Raw genomic sequence first — 15172 nt, 5'->3', positions numbered from 1 at the left:
CATGACAAGTCTGGTTCATCACAGAATAACAGAGTTGGAAGGGAGGTCTTAGAGGTCTTCTAATCCAACCCCGTTCAAGCAGGAGACCCTATACAATTCTGGACAAATGGATCTCCAACCTCTTCTTAAAAACTTCCCGTGATGGAGCACCCAGAACTTCTGAAGGCAAGGTTCCATGTCCATGTTGCATCTATTAATTGATGTTAAGACTGGAGTCCTGTTTGACATACCTCTCCATCTTCTCCACTAGGTCCAGAAGTGACTGTTGGAACTTTGCAGCTACCGTTTGGGGCTTATACTTCCGTTTGCTGGTGCTGCTTTTTCCCATCATGGTCCTCTGTTGAGCCACCAGTTGAGCGTGGCTGTAGAAGAGGCTGGCCACCATCTGAGCCAAGAGCAGAGCAGACAAGAAATGGCTTCACCCCTCTTTATTCCTTCAAGCCCATCGGGATCCCACCCTCTTCCAAGAAGCTTGGGACACCAGGCAGTGTAGATGGATGTCCCCCGCTTCCCCTATTTATTTTATTCTTCAGGGATTTGGGGAGGTGGGCTAAACTGGAAAAGAAGGGTTACACCAAGATCCTTTAATAATCTAGAAGGAATTTGCTGGAGAACTTCAGTTGCTGGACCATCCATCATCTTCATCACATTTAGACAAACCATGACTAATAATATCGGTTTATGGCTCTGTAAATATTGATAGTTTATATTAGACTATAAGATGCTTAGTAGTGTGTCTTATAAACCTTCCCCCCACCCAATCTTTATTTCTTTGTTTCTAATGATATCTAACTCCTTATTCCTTTTCCAAACATTGCGACTAAAATTTTCGCATGAACATTTAAACTTGTGCAAAGAATCGGGGCCAGCTGAGAGGTCAGTCTAAGCACCTACTTTGATTTTACTGTTGACAAAAAGATCGAGGACATCCTGGCGAACTTGATCATAGTTTTTATCCAAGAATTTATGCACCTAGGAGAAAACAGAATGAGAAAATGCAAGCAGCAGAGCCACGATCAAGAATTCTTGGAGCTGAAGTCCAATTCCCTAGGTGGCACCCTGCTTGAGAAGGCCGAACAAACCATGGCTCATTTCTCAGCTTTTGATGCTGTCCAGGAATGTTGGTTTCAGCTCCATTTTCCTTAGGCCGCTATAATGGAAAACATTGCGCAGGATGACAATTCAACCCAGATGCCACACAGAAAGTTGAATGATCAGCCTCTTAGCTTGTAATGGAAACAGCTGATGGCACCAAACAACCTTCCTGGACCCTTCATGGTGCAGATATGTTGCTGTGCCTTCCTTCTCCTTCACCACCGTTCCTTCTCTTTCTCTTTCTCCTTCTCCTTTATCACCATTCCTTTCCTCCGCTCACTCCTGCTCCTTCTTTCTGCAAACCCCACTCCCTTCTGACACTAATGATATTACCTGGTTGGGTAATGGAACATCTGCAAGAAGATAACTAAGCTCAGAGACGCACCAAGGACCCCCCACAATCTTCTTCCTCCTCTTCCTCTTCCTCCTCCTTCTCTTCCTCCTCTTCTTCTTCCTCCTCCTCCTCCTTCTCTTCCTCCTCCCCTTCTTCCTCCTTCTCTTCCTCCTCCTCTTTCTCCTCCTCCTCTTCTTCTTTCTCCTCCTCCTCCTCCTCCTCTTCCCCCCCTCACCTGGTAGGTTACTTTTCCTGCATAGTGCTTGATAGAGAATTCCGGCAGTGGCATTTTTGGCTTGGAATAGAGGGGATTGGAGCCATGATGATAGTGGCATTTCTGAAGGAATGTGTGATCCGTGGCCTAGAAAGATGAAAGCATAATCACAAGTCACCCCAAGACTTTCAGACTGACTTGTCTCCAAGCTCAGAAAGAACACCTTCCATGTGAGGAGAAGACCTCTCCCCTGCTCAGGACTTATGAGTAAGTTTTGGGATGCAAAGACTATTTAGGGGATTTCAGATTTCTTCTTCATAGGTAGGAATTAATTATCTTTTAATTAATTCCTGAGTTCCGCCTTGCCCCAAGCCAAGGGAGGCCACATTCACCTGAGGGAAACTGCTTTGGTCATTCAGGATCTTCAAAATGCCATGAGGCTTTTGGGAAATCAGCTCAATGCAGGGCTGGTTGTCCGTGAAAGCAATCTCTCTCCATTCAATCTGCTCACGGATATATTCTTCCTGAGGACAACACAAGAGCCGTGATCTCCTGCTGTCTTTAAGCACGCCAGCAGATGCGCCATTGGGGAAAAACAGCTGCTGCCCTTTTGCTAAGCAACCTTGACGAAAAAGAAGACCAAGGAACAGCCTCTATCAGAAGGCAAGTCCAGCTGATCCAATCTGGTTCACCTGCCAAAGCAGAATCCATAGAAGGATTTTGCTGAAGTTCTAAGAACTTCAGGGATGAACATGCCTTCAAAGTCTTCAATTACCTCTTGACCATAAATGGTGAAGATCTATTTTAAAAACTGTATTGCTATTTGTCCTCTGCTGTGTAGGACATTTTCAAAGGAGGTCACCTGGTTTCTAACACAAAGCAGAGAGCTACCAAATAAAATGTCAGGTGCATTTTAGTTTCCTTTGCACAAAGCTGGGTGGTGGATCTGATTCAACCACCAGCCTTTAAGATCTCAAGGGCTTTGGTTCCTCCTGGTCTTACCTGTTCTTCCTTAAAGATGATCTTATTAAATAAATATTGGAGATATTCATTGGCATAATTAATACACAGCTGCTCAAAACTGTTGAAACCAAGATCCTACGGGAAAGCCAGGGAGGGAAGGAGAAAAAGGAATTTAGAATTTCCACCATCCAATGTGGATTGTTTCTTTTACCGTTTTTAGAATTTGGTTGCATGCTTTTTAATCAGTTGTATAAGCCCTGAGGAATCCATACTTCTGCATATTGAATAAACAAATTAACCTACCAAGCAAAGTGCTTAATCAGATGTTAGCTGCAAGGAACCACCAACAAAAATCGACTGGTACTTAAACAGAATTGTTTTCTTGCAATTTCATTAATAAGCTGGAATTACCTACGAAAAGGCCCCCAACTTGTAAAGGAATTGCAAGAAAAAATGATGATCCATGAATTTTCCAGAAGTCCACTTTGAGGACTCGGTGGCAGAAGACACCTAACGCTGAACTATGGCCTCTGTAAATCGGAAGAGGAAGGTGCCAAAGGACCTCATGGTTGCATTCTCCTCCTCTCTCTTTCCTCGATATGCATGACAGAGTACCCTAAGGTGCGTCTTTAGCTTAGTTCTCTCTTCCTCACCTCAAAGCCATAGATATCCAAGATGGCAATCGATAGGGTGTTTTGCTTGGGGTACATCTGCTTGTTGACCCTGTCCATGAGCCAGTTGAAAAGCAGGGAGTAAAGGATCTTGGCAATGGCATCTCTGAAAAAAGAAAATCGAGGGAAGACCACCCACACGGTAGAATATCAGTCCTGGAAGGACACATGCAGACAATGGATGTTGCTTTAAGCATGGTGGTCCCCAACTTAGGGCACCAAGATGGGCATCATACTTCCTTTTTCCCTTCCTCCATTCTCTCTTTACCTGGCATCCACAGCACTTTCCACAGTGAGTGGTGTGAAAATCTTCTCCCTCAGCGTTTCCTATCAAAAAGCAAAGGAAGAACCAAGATGACTGCCTTCTCTTCCTTGGACCCACTAAAATATTTTCACAGTGGTACCATTAGATGGGGCTTCTGTAGTCTCCTTATTGTGGAATAGTTAAATATGATATTTTCATGTCCAAAGAAGGGGTATTTAGTTCAGAAGATCTAAGTATAGCCATAAGAGGCCCATGATTGTTAGTTACAAAGCTCGGAGATGGGAACTGGGATTTTAGGGTGAACAGAAAAGGGCCCCTGGCTAATTATGGGACCTTGTGAATTTGCTCATTTGCTCAAAATGTGTGACTCAAACTCGGGTTATGATGAGCAGTTTCTCCATCCACTGATGTTAAGACCTGATGTTCTTAATTAGACTCCAGTCCACCCTGTTGAGACACCAATGCTGTGGACCATCTCAAGGCTTGTTCCAACCTCCTGTTCTGACTCCACTTGCTCCATTTGGCTCTGAAGGTGTTGTCGCTTGCAAACAACCCTTGGGGGGGGGGAATGACACCAGAACTATCCAAGATGTTGAGTTATGGTGTCAACTTGCAAAGCTTTCAAGTTGCCATGAGCAGGAGGGAGGGAGGAACTGATGGAGCTGATTGATTTCCTTAACTGAAACTACATTCCACAGATGCATTTCTACAGCAATCAGTAGGAGAGTTTTGGGTTTCACAGCCAGCCAAAGTGATTAATTGGAGAATGTGATTTATGACATGGCCAGGGAGGAGGGGAGAGACAGGGTCATAGGGGAACATAAATCTATGTGGGATTAGTTCTAACTGCATCCGAATATTGCCGAAATGGTGGTCCTAATAAATGATTGTATTTCTTTTGAAGTTTGGCTTGTGGCTCATGAATTAATTAGGGCATCTTTCGGAAACTTCACATACAGCCTCAGTGTGGATCGCGTTGCAGACTGAGGCCAGCCTCTGCCTTTGTGTGTGTGTGTGTGTGTGTGTGCATGTCTAGATTTTAGCTCCCTCACCGTCACTTTGTAGGTGATAGACTTTTGCAAGCCTTCAGGCGAGATCTGCAACAGCTCAGCTACGACCCGGATCTCCTTGGCGCTCAGCACAGAGGCCACTTCCTGGCAGTCAGTCTGCAAGGACCCAAATCAGGCTCAAACATCTCCCCTTGGAAAAAGGAATTGTCTCTCCGAGTTCCAGTGCTGCCTCTTACCTCATACTTTTCAAAGTAGATGTTCCCCAAGTGGAGGATGGAAGACAGGATTCGGAAGATGCTGTCCTGGTCTTGGAGGCTGAAATTCAAGACTTCCATGGTGTCGAGTAGCCGATGAAAGTCTTCTAGGTCCGTTTTGCCAGGAATCTCGCAGTTGCCTCCCTGGGAAAGACAGCGGGAAAACATTTGACTCCCAATGGCATGTCCTAGTGCCTTTAATGGCAGGAGAATCCAGAAGAAACATCTTCTCTTCCAATGGAGACCTTGTCATCTTCTACTTAAATGTCCTGAGACATTTGACTTTTCCCAATAAATGATGATTAGTTGGTCCAACCTAGATCAAGGCCCATTTTGATCAAGATTCACTCCTTCTCCTGGATTTTAAGAATTCACCATTCTCTTCTTCTTTCCCATTTGCATCTCGTGAGAAATCTCTGAGAAGGTATCTGAGTTTTTTGAGAACCTGATCTGAGCCACTTTGGGGACCTTTAAGTATCTGAGAAATTGAAGAAGCAGAAATTCAAAGGGCAAAGACAACATCATGAAGGAATAACTATGAGGAGTTCTCACTCGGCTCCGTACCTGGTTGAGATAATAGTAGGTTTCTGCACCTTGAAGACAAAACACCTGCTTTTGCTGCGTGGGGAGACCGGCTAGCATCTCATAAAAGATGTGGTAGTTTCGTTCATTTTTGGCCTAGGGAATGAGTCAGACAAGACTGATGGATGTGAAGGATAATTATGAGTGAGAAACCAAGATATTTTAACCCCCTGTGCAAAAATCCAGAATGGCTACCAATGAAATGAAGAAAAGTAGAATTAAAAATACAATTTGCACAATTTGATATTTGATATTTTGATATTTCTAAGCACCCTTGGAGAACTCTTTTAAAAAGAGTCATTTGGTGAAATGCTAGAACGATCTTTTCAATTTTCCTTATTGCCAGAAAAAATCCACTTCTGCTTTTAAATAAACGATCAACTGCTGTCCAAATCTAATCCATCTCTCGTTCTTTTCGTAGACAATCATCATAGTTTGGACAGATCCGTGCAACCAACAGTACCATTTAGTTAATTTTAAAGGATCAAAGTAACCAGCTTAATCCAATGCATTATTCCTAACACATTCAAGATGGAGAGAGACTCTTTCCAAACCACTCCCTGCAAAGGCTAACTGGTTTGTTTTCTCCCAAAGGCTTCCTCTGCAATTCTTAAAAAGGAAACGGGCCAATCCTTCATTTTGCACTTCTCCCCTGCTTTGCTTGCCATGACTATGCCAACCTCACCTGAAAGATGACTCTTGATTTCTCCAGAAGGTACTGGGAGGTGATGGCACCACAAATCAATCCATTGCTGGAGAAACACAATCGGTCATTAGTCGCTTTTTCCAGGGCCGTCGTTAACTTCAAACAGTCACTAAACAAATGTTTGTAAGTCGAGGATTATCTCTATGACCCAGGGCCCCTGAAGGCAGGGTTGTATGAGAAGAAGCAGAGAGGCTGTAGGTAGGGGAGGATGTGGTAGGAAGACCCAGGCATTGGTTTACTTACTCCTCCAGAAAGAGTTCCACAAATTTTCCAAATCTGCTGGAGTTGTCATTCCGCACAGTCTTGGCATTTCCAAACGATTCCAGAAGAGGGGTCGCTTCGAGAATCTGACCCAAGCAAATAAAACACAAGAGCAATATATATTTAAAAATCAAAGCTCTAAGGCAGTGTGGAGAAGGGACAAAATGTTCCATGAACCTCCCATAAAAAAACAACAACAGGGGACTAAGAGAGAGAGAGATGGTAGAGCAACAGCTGATGTGAAAATGAATAAACCAGAATATTTATTTGCAGTAGCTTGACCTCTGAGCAACGACTGAATTTTGGGGGCAAGATCCCTTACTGCAGTCAGCCATAAGAAAAGTAGCCAGGTGTATCAGTCCAAATCATGTAGGAAAGGTTGGAGCTGAGTCTTTGTCACTTCAGTTTGGAGGAAACTACCATCCTGGTTCAATAAGTCAACCGATAAGGAATGGAGATGGACTGATTGCTCAGCGGGCAGTCCTCATTCTCCAAGACAGGTGGGAAAATGAGACAGAGTCAAAGTAATTCCTACACAGTTGAGTTCATGCACGCACCACGGCATTAACCAATCCGGGAAAAATTACACCTGATGCACAGCATGCCCCATACCTTTATCTAGGGAACATCAAGAACAGCAATGGCAGCAGAAGGTAGGAAGCAACGGTAGGTCTTCAAAGGTTCAGGGCAGTTCCCCCTTCAACCACCCACCCATTGACCTCAGCTGGGCCTTAGGTGAGCACCAGGGCTTTGGCTGAGCCTCGTTGCCTCTGCTCATCCTCTCCGTCCTACCTGCTGAGTCACAAGGTGTTTCTGGTTGATAGCTGCCAGATAACGAAGAATCAGTTTGGTGGCCTCGGTTTTGCCCGATCCGCTTTCTCCACTAGAAGCAAACCAGATGGAAGGAAGGTAAGGACCCTTTGAGCCCAATGAAACATCTCAGCAGGGACCTAACCTGAAAGGAGATGGGAGGAGGGGGGAGGGGTTCTCTTCCTTCTCTTAGCTACATTGAGGACTATTGTTGAGGAAACAGCCCGAGCTCACCTAATAATGATACATTGGTTGAGTTTGGCATCTCTCAACTTGCTGTAGGCAACATTAGTGATTGCAAAAAGATGTCTGGAGAAGAAAAGAAGGAAGGGAGGAACTGTCTTTAAAAATCGGGGACAGGTTGCTCTCAAGTCAAGAATGGTGAATTTCTAGCTAGCATTCCCCCAAGTCTTAGTGACAATAGTTAGAAACATACGGAAGGAACCACTTATAGAAACACCAATACAGGTAGTTCTACCTAGTTGCAATCTTAGAGAATCACTGCCAATTAAAGTAAAAATATATATGAGGGAAGACAAGCTGTTCATTTATGCTTTCTAGCTGTTTTGGATTCCCAGCCCTAGCCATAAAAAGCAGAGAACCAGAATGATATGAATTGTAGTTGCAAATCCTCTGGAAGACTCTAGTTTGCTGGGTGAGAAGGCTCAGAAGCAACCGAGACATTGTTCATCCAAACCTCTGAGATTTCAGGAAGCACACGGTCAGCCTTTCCCGGCCCACAGAAGAACATGAGAACAACATCCTCATGGCCACCAGGACTACGAATATCGCCTGTTATAAGACCCAGGATAATGAAACTGTCCCCATTTCTGCAGGACGGCGTGAAATGCCCTCCAGATCAAACCTGCAGCCAGTAAGAGACTCACGGTGGGTTCTCTCCCAAAGCTTTGCCTTCATACTTCAGGACGTGGTCCGTTCCGTAGATGTTGAACATTTTGTAAGGATTCACTGACACCAGGATGCTTCCTATGTAGGTCTGGCAGAGAGAATGAGGAACATGTTGTGTGTGTGTGAGAGAGAGAAGGAGGGGGAGAGAGGGAGAGGGAGAGAGAGAGAAGACATTGCAAAATATAGGGTGAGAACTTATAAAAAGCAAGTAAGATTTCAAAACCTTCCAGAACTTAACACCTATATTTTGTTGTTGAGTTTTTTCTTCTTGAAGGAAAAAGGCCACCAGTCACGTGCCAAATTCTTTACTTCCATTCCATCTTGGTCACCATCCCTACGAGGCTGTGAGGAAGACCAAGTCTGGGCCTCCTAGGAGATCTTGTGGCTTAGTTGGACCCCCCCCCCATCACTCTGGGTGTTTCTTTCAATGGTTTTGAAGCCCGGAGAACAAAAGTGAAAACAACCAACTTACATAGATCAGTCCCCGCTCAAACCTCCTTTGGACGTTGTGAAGAACCACACTTTCTTGGAGGTCTCTGTGGCATAAAGAACAAACATGGCTGAACACAACACAACCTTAAGAAGGGGAAATGAATATTGACATCAGGAGTTCTATGGAGCAAATCTGATAAAGGTACGGGATGAAAAGACACAGGAGCAAGGAAGCTTTGCTCCCGGTTAACTTGTAGGTAGCAGGGCTCTAAGCCCCACCTGGCTCAGGTGAATGATGAAAGAAAGGCTGCACTCTACACAAGAGCAGAGAGATTAGTAAGAAGGACTAAATTGGCCCTGTGTAGAAGATACTCTCATAAGTGCCTTCCCTTCTTTTCATACATCTTTTGTTTAATTTTGCCCCACCCCAAAATCCTACAAGAGGAGCTGATATGCGTATATGTGTGTGTATCTCTCTGTATATGTGCTGGCTGGGGGACTATGGACGTTGGTCCACCCATCTTCAAGTTGCCAGGTTTGAGCAAGACAGCTCTCCATCTCTTGGGGGTGGACAGCACCCCTCAGTCTCCAAAAAGAACCCATCCTTCAATACTTACTCTAGTTGGGTCAAGTCATCCACACCGTCACGGCTCGCCTCTCCTGGATTGGTTGCCGATTGCAAATTGTGAATGCTGTGCATCTAGGAGTTGGTGGAAAGACCAGGAGAAGGTCAAGACAGGCCTCCAAAATATCCCGGTCCCTCTTTGAATCTCCCCAACCACCCTGAGAGGTAGATTCAGCTGAGAGCCGGCAGCAGCTCAAGAGTCATGGAAGGCATTTCATGGCACGGGGGAGGGTCTGGCGTAGGCTGAAACCCACCCCTCCTTCCAGCCTGTTTTTCCTGCCCACCTTGCCATCCCTTCCACCTAGGAAAAGATTGAGGGTTTGCAAGTGGTGCCCAGCTATCCATCTGCATCTGCAAAGGTCATGTCTTGGCAGTAAGCAAACACACCTCAGTTGGATGTCATGGTGGACTGGCTATTAAACAGTGACTCACTCCACTAATCAGGAGATAGGAGTCAGGTAGCAGCTTCCCTCTAATTAATTCTCCCCTCCGGTTCCAACTCTGCTCAATGTCCTCCCCTATGCATATTGTTCTTTGGTTACAAGGGGATATTACACACACACACACACACACACCAGCCACAATGGACGTCTTTGATCTAAGGCATTGTGTAGATTCCCCCAGAGCAGAGAGGCTGCCTTGCATATTTCCCCTGCCAGCTCCTCTTTAATCGGACCAAACCAATTTTGCATTTGAGATTCTTTCAAAGGAGAAGAGAAGGCTGGAGAGGGGGAGACACACAATTGTGTGTGAGAGAGAGACACCGAGGAAGCACCTGCTTCCCTTCCTACAGTCATTGGCCTCCCTGGTTTCCCTTGGTTGCATCAGATCAAGAGGGACCTCAGGATCTCCCCCACTTCCCTGTGGAGCTTCAATGTCACCATTGATGGATAACCTTAATCTTGTCCTAAATAAACTGTTGGACATCTGAGGAACTTGCCAAAGGCTTGACTCCCCTAAATGGAGCACAGACAAGGCTAATGGCTCATGCTGTTTGGATTCGTGTTCAATGAAAGACAACGAAAAACCCATGATTTGCTAGGAATGTCATTGTTTCCCTCTCTTTTCTATCTCATGGGGGTGAAATGCTGGGATGGCTCTGGGGGCCACTCCTGAGAGGTGGGGATGTCTGGTCAGAGTCTGGTTGGGTCTTGCTATGCCACACTAGCCTCTCAGCCACTCTCAGCCACACAGGGATACAGATCCCTTCGGGTGGGTTCATCTCCTTTAGGGCATCTACAGCCCATTGGATGACTCAGAGGTTCAAGAGAAATTGAACTCAGAGGGGCCTCCTCCAATTCTCGCTCCCCACCACCACCAGTTCTGCCTTCCAGTCTCTGATTCCCTCTGCCCTTCTTCAATATCCAGCAGACAGGAACACTTTCAATTACCTTGCATTGCCAGTTCTTGTTGGTCTCTCCATATTCGCTCTTGACCCCAGATGCTCCCCGTGTCAGGTACCAGAACACCCCATTCCCTCTTCCTCTTCCTCCTCCGTGATGAACTTCCTGAGCCCTAAAACTCTCTGCTGGAGGGTGCTGGAAGAGCTTCTCTGAGGTCCATTCGTTTGGCATCTCATGTACATTCACTGTGTGATATTCAGACCATGGCTGGCTTTGCCTCCGGGACCTTCTCCAAGGAGAAGAACCCATCGGTTGGATTTGGGGCATCACCACAGCATATCTCCCTATGCCTCTGTCCATTTCATGTTCTAGAAGCTCAGGAGGTCCGTGGGCAAAATCTGGTCTTCTCGGCTTGTTATACTGGCTGTGAAAGGAGGGCGGTCTGGCCAAAGAGAAGCCCTCTTCTTCCAAAGTGTAGGGTCTTTGGAATGAAACTGTTCTTTGAGACATGGGGCTGAGATTGGGCCTCCTCAAACTGCCATGATTTCCACCAGGGATGGTGCAGGAGAAATGCCCACTCAATAGCTTACGTGCCTCTTTAGGAGTAGAAGATCTGACAGACATGGCCTCTGTCTTCTGCTTCATTGAGGCAACAGCAGCTGGAGAATGCTGGGGAAATGGCTGCCTCGAGAAAGCTTGAGTCTCTTCTGGACCAAACGCCACAAGATATGGATTCTCATCTTCTAAATGTCCTCTTCTTTCTCCAGGAAGGAACTGAACGGAAGAAGCAGGCTGAACCATTCCAGCCAGAGGCTGACCAATGCGCTGAAGGAAGTCCTTCCGGGGGCTTGGAGTTTGAGTGGGTGATTGGGGCAAGTCGAAACCATTTCTCAAGCTTCTCGTAGCTCCCATCTTGGGTGAGGAACTCCAAGGAGTTGCTGTTTCTTCTTCTGAGGTGTAAAACCACCTTGGCTGGGGCTGGGACTGAGCTTCCTTTGGTCTACCAGTTTCAAAGGGTGATTGGGCATAAAGAAATGAGCCTTGGGGTGATTCTCGGATTCTGATTCTGTGGCTTCCTTGATGAGACAGCATGTGAGGAGAACCCCTAGCAGATAAAACTGGGGAGCGATGGCCAAACTGCCTCAGATGCTGGTTTCTCATTAATGGCTTCACTGCTTTCGTTGGGGGCTCAGCCTGCCTGTTCCAAGCCTGGGGTAGACTTCCCGAAGCATCCATAGATACCTGATGAACTGTCCTTGTTGGTTGTAAGTGACCTGGTATGGGAGGAGATCCAAAATGTCTAAGGGATGGTTGAGGTGATGGAGGAGCCTTCGAACTCCTCCTGATGGGATTATGGAATTCTCGTGGGGCAGACCTTCTAGAGGTCTTATTTCTGGCAGAATCTAGAAACTCTGGAGTGCTGGAGGTATGAAATAATGAACGACTGAAAGGTGTGTCCATCAGGCTTTTAACAGATGCTAAACTAGAAGATGAGAGGCTGCGTTGACTTCCCAAACACTTGTGTGCTGATGGGTGAGGGGAAGGAGGTGTCTGGAAGGAGTCTTTGGATGAGTTTTCCATAGTGGCTGTCCTGCGTCCCCCTGATGAAACCCGATTTTCTTTGGCTGTTCTCTGAGAAGGAGAAGACACGTGATTATGTGGACTCCTCCCCTTGAGGAAAGGATTTTGATGTCCAGTTGTGGACCATGAGGTGTTCCTCTGTGAAAACCTGAGGTCTTGCTGTGACTTTCTATTGCTAGTTGACCGGAGAGTGCTTTGCAACTCTTGGTGAAGAGCATCCTGCATTGCTACTGCAGTGTGAGAAGGTGCGAAAATAGTCTGCTGTTTCCCTGGACCCCTAAGCTGCCTGATGGAGCTGTGGGGGGAGGTGAAATGTGGTTTTTCTAAAGGCATCCTTGGGGGTGGAGAAGATGACTCCAGAGGACTCTTCCTCCCAAACCGTGGAGACAGAGTTCTTCTGTTGGGCTCATGCATACCTGGTTGGTTCCTTTCCCAGTTCCCATGGTGCTTCAGAATAGGTCTTGGCTGCGAGATGGATTGTTGCAGGAACTGTCCCAGTGGGCTCCCACATTCTCTTGGGGAAAGAGGAGGCTTCAAGTGATTTGGATCCTGAGTCCAGTTCCTTCCACCCAAGCTGGTCTGGTGGGACCCCTGAAGCTTGCTCACAGGGAGCAACTCTGAAAAAGTCTCCTGAGACCCAGAAGGCTCCAGATACTGACCATCAAACTGGGCAAATGGAGAAATTAGTGGCTCCTGCTCTTCTTCCTCAGGGATGCCTTCCTCCTCGGGATCCAAATAAGCCATAGAGATCTGCGGGGAAGGGGGCAGAGAGACATCAAGCTTCTCCTTACCGAACAGCTTCACTTGGGGCCTTGGGAAAAGCCGGAACTTCCTGTTCAGTGGTGCCATTGCAGCCGTCTTTCCTCCCATCCCTCGTTCAAAAACAGAAGAACGGGAGAAAGCAACGGGGTCATCTTCTGGCTCAGTCTCAGCTCTGTCTGCTTCTTCCATCTCAGCAATGTCGTCCAACAGGCAAGCGTATGGGTTGTACGAAGACTGGGAGACCCATTCTTGGTCACTGTCATTAATGTCCTGTTGACAGTAAATATCCTCCTCCTCATCATCATTGGCGTGTTCCAGTTCCCTAGTCCAATATGGGCCACCTTCCCCTTCATAATCACTGCTGAAGTCCTCATAAGGTGGATAATTTAAAGGTGATCCATATTCTTGGGGGTCACTCTGGTACCCGTAAGGGTCCTGCTCGTCGTAGTCTTCCTCATAAGGCCCATATTCTTCTTCCATCGGATGCCTCCCATAATAATCCTGGTTATAACCAGAAAAGCCATGCTTGAAAGAGGACTGGACATCAAAACAACCACGTTCTTCTTCTTCATAATCATCAAAGTGATCTTGTAAGGTGGCAGAATCCAGGTGGTCCCACTGGCCAAATTTGTCCGGGTATTGGCCGAAACAGGTACATTTATTGGCTCCAGGAACTCTTCTCATATTCGCTCGGTGTCTCAAAACTTCATCTCCTGAAGGGAAAGGCAGTTTCTTGGCTCCAATCTTGGTTAGCCAAGAGTCGTCAGTCGCTCGTTTGTCATATCTAGTTTTGCTACGTTTACTCAAGAATTTCCGGGTCAGCCAGCTGGTGACCGCAGCCACCTTGCTGACCATCTGGGCCTGGGGTTTAAAGTTCTGATTTGCCTTCCTCCGCCGGAAGAGGTTGCCAAAGAAACTTCCTCCTTTCCCCTGGTGTTCTTCTGACTTCCCACCTCCCAACCGAATCAGCAGGAAGGAAGACTTCTTGCTCTCCTTGTTAGGGGCTCCCTCTTTCTTCTCCTTCTTCTTTCCAAGAGATTTGAAGCGCATCATCAGGTTGGAGGTGGACTTCAGCACCCCCTTGTTCTTGTTCTTTTTCTTCTTCTTTGTGCTGTACTTCTTCAGGCCCCAGAAGAAGCGCGAGGTATTCTTGAAATGGCTCTTCTTGGTGCTCTTTTGGGGGGCCCATCCCTTTTACGCCCATGAAGAGTTTGGAGGTGCTTTTCAAGCTCCGCCTCTTCTTGGGTGGGGCCACTGCCTCTTTCTTGGCCATGACCATGGCCTTGGTGGCTCCCTTCAGCTGGGCTTTGGCGTGTTCCTTCTTGGCCACTTTCTTCTTGGGGTCCTCTGTTGCTAGGCCCATGACCAGCTGGGAGGCTCCTTTGAGCTGCCTCTTGGTCTTGGCAGGACGCTCTTTGACCTCCTTCTCGTCCAGCTGCCCCTTCTTCCCTTTGCCCACCTTCTTGACCACGCCTTTCTTGTCCTTCCCCTTCTTCTTCTTAGGGTCATCTTCATTCTCCACCTCCTCTCCCTCCACCAGCTCGCTGTCCATCTCACTTTCTTCAGCATTCCTCTTTGCCATGTCAGAATCTGACCCCTCGTCCAACTGAGCGACAGGTTCCTTCTTCCCCTTTCGGGCATTTTTCCCTTTGTCCTCTTTTCCTTTCTTAGCCATTTCTGAGGAGGTCAAGGATGCTCATGCTCTCCTTGGCTGCATCCCCTCCAGGGAAAGCTCAGTAAAATTTTGTCCATGCGGGAACAGAGAGGAGGATGAGGAGAAAGCAAACACGATGAAGAAGAAGTACGGAGATTTCAGAAATCAACACTGTCTGTGATCTCTTTGAAAACTGAAAACCAGCCTGTGAAGCTCTGAAGACCTCTTGTTTGCCTTCACTTGTCCTGTTTTCAGCAATGACACATTTCAGAGTTACGTAGAGAGAACTCTTGGTTTTATTTACCTGTGGAGGAAGCTGGATAAAGTCCTTGTGGGCCCCCCACCATCTCTCCTTGGCTTCAGCTACTGGAGGTGGTAGACCTCAACAGTCTTCCTCAAAAGCTTGAGACTTGAGGAGGGTCTGTCCAGGCCCAGCAGAGCTTGCGCTGAAGGTTGATCTCGCACATAGCAGTCTTCTCTCCGGAGCTGGCTGGGAGCTTTCCCATCCTTCTCCCCACAAGTGTGTTTCCTGCAAGGAGCCGGGACGAAAGCGAAGGTCTATAGCTCTTGATGTGAGCTGGCAATGTAACCGTATCTCTTGGGCTCTCGTCCGTCCGTATGAATAATGTAAATGGACCAGTCCATCTCCAGACCAAGAGTCCTCCAAAGGAGGACGGAGAAGAAAGGAAGTGGGCGGCTGA

General features: G+C 46.8%; 1 protein-coding gene across 1 annotated transcript in view; it reads right to left on the bottom strand.

The window, feature by feature from the left end:
* MYO15A (myosin XVA) overlaps positions 1–14492 on the bottom strand; it is a 43629-nt gene extending 29137 nt beyond the window's left edge. The window contains 21 exon segments of the mRNA XM_070955354.1: positions 231–385; positions 895–972; positions 1665–1790; positions 2036–2167; positions 2646–2741; positions 3260–3383; positions 3546–3604; positions 4595–4708; positions 4789–4950; positions 5371–5484; positions 6074–6140; positions 6338–6441; positions 6968–6973; positions 7148–7238; positions 7400–7474; positions 8053–8162; positions 8547–8610; positions 9124–9206; positions 10523–13733; positions 13779–13996; positions 13998–14492. Coding sequence (XP_070811455.1) covers positions 231–385; positions 895–972; positions 1665–1790; positions 2036–2167; positions 2646–2741; positions 3260–3383; positions 3546–3604; positions 4595–4708; positions 4789–4950; positions 5371–5484; positions 6074–6140; positions 6338–6441; positions 6968–6973; positions 7148–7238; positions 7400–7474; positions 8053–8162; positions 8547–8610; positions 9124–9206; positions 10523–13733; positions 13779–13996; positions 13998–14492 — 5684 coding nt within the window.
* Between the last annotated feature and the right edge of the window lie 680 nt (positions 14493–15172).

The sequence above is a fragment of the Pituophis catenifer genome, unplaced genomic scaffold (assembly GCF_029215685.1).
Source record: "Pituophis catenifer annectens isolate HBS135680 unplaced genomic scaffold, rPitCat1.0.hap2 SCAF_16, whole genome shotgun sequence".
Classification (NCBI taxonomy): Eukaryota; Metazoa; Chordata; class Lepidosauria; order Squamata; family Colubridae; genus Pituophis; species Pituophis catenifer.
This window is presented reverse-complemented; position numbering and strand designations above follow the sequence as displayed.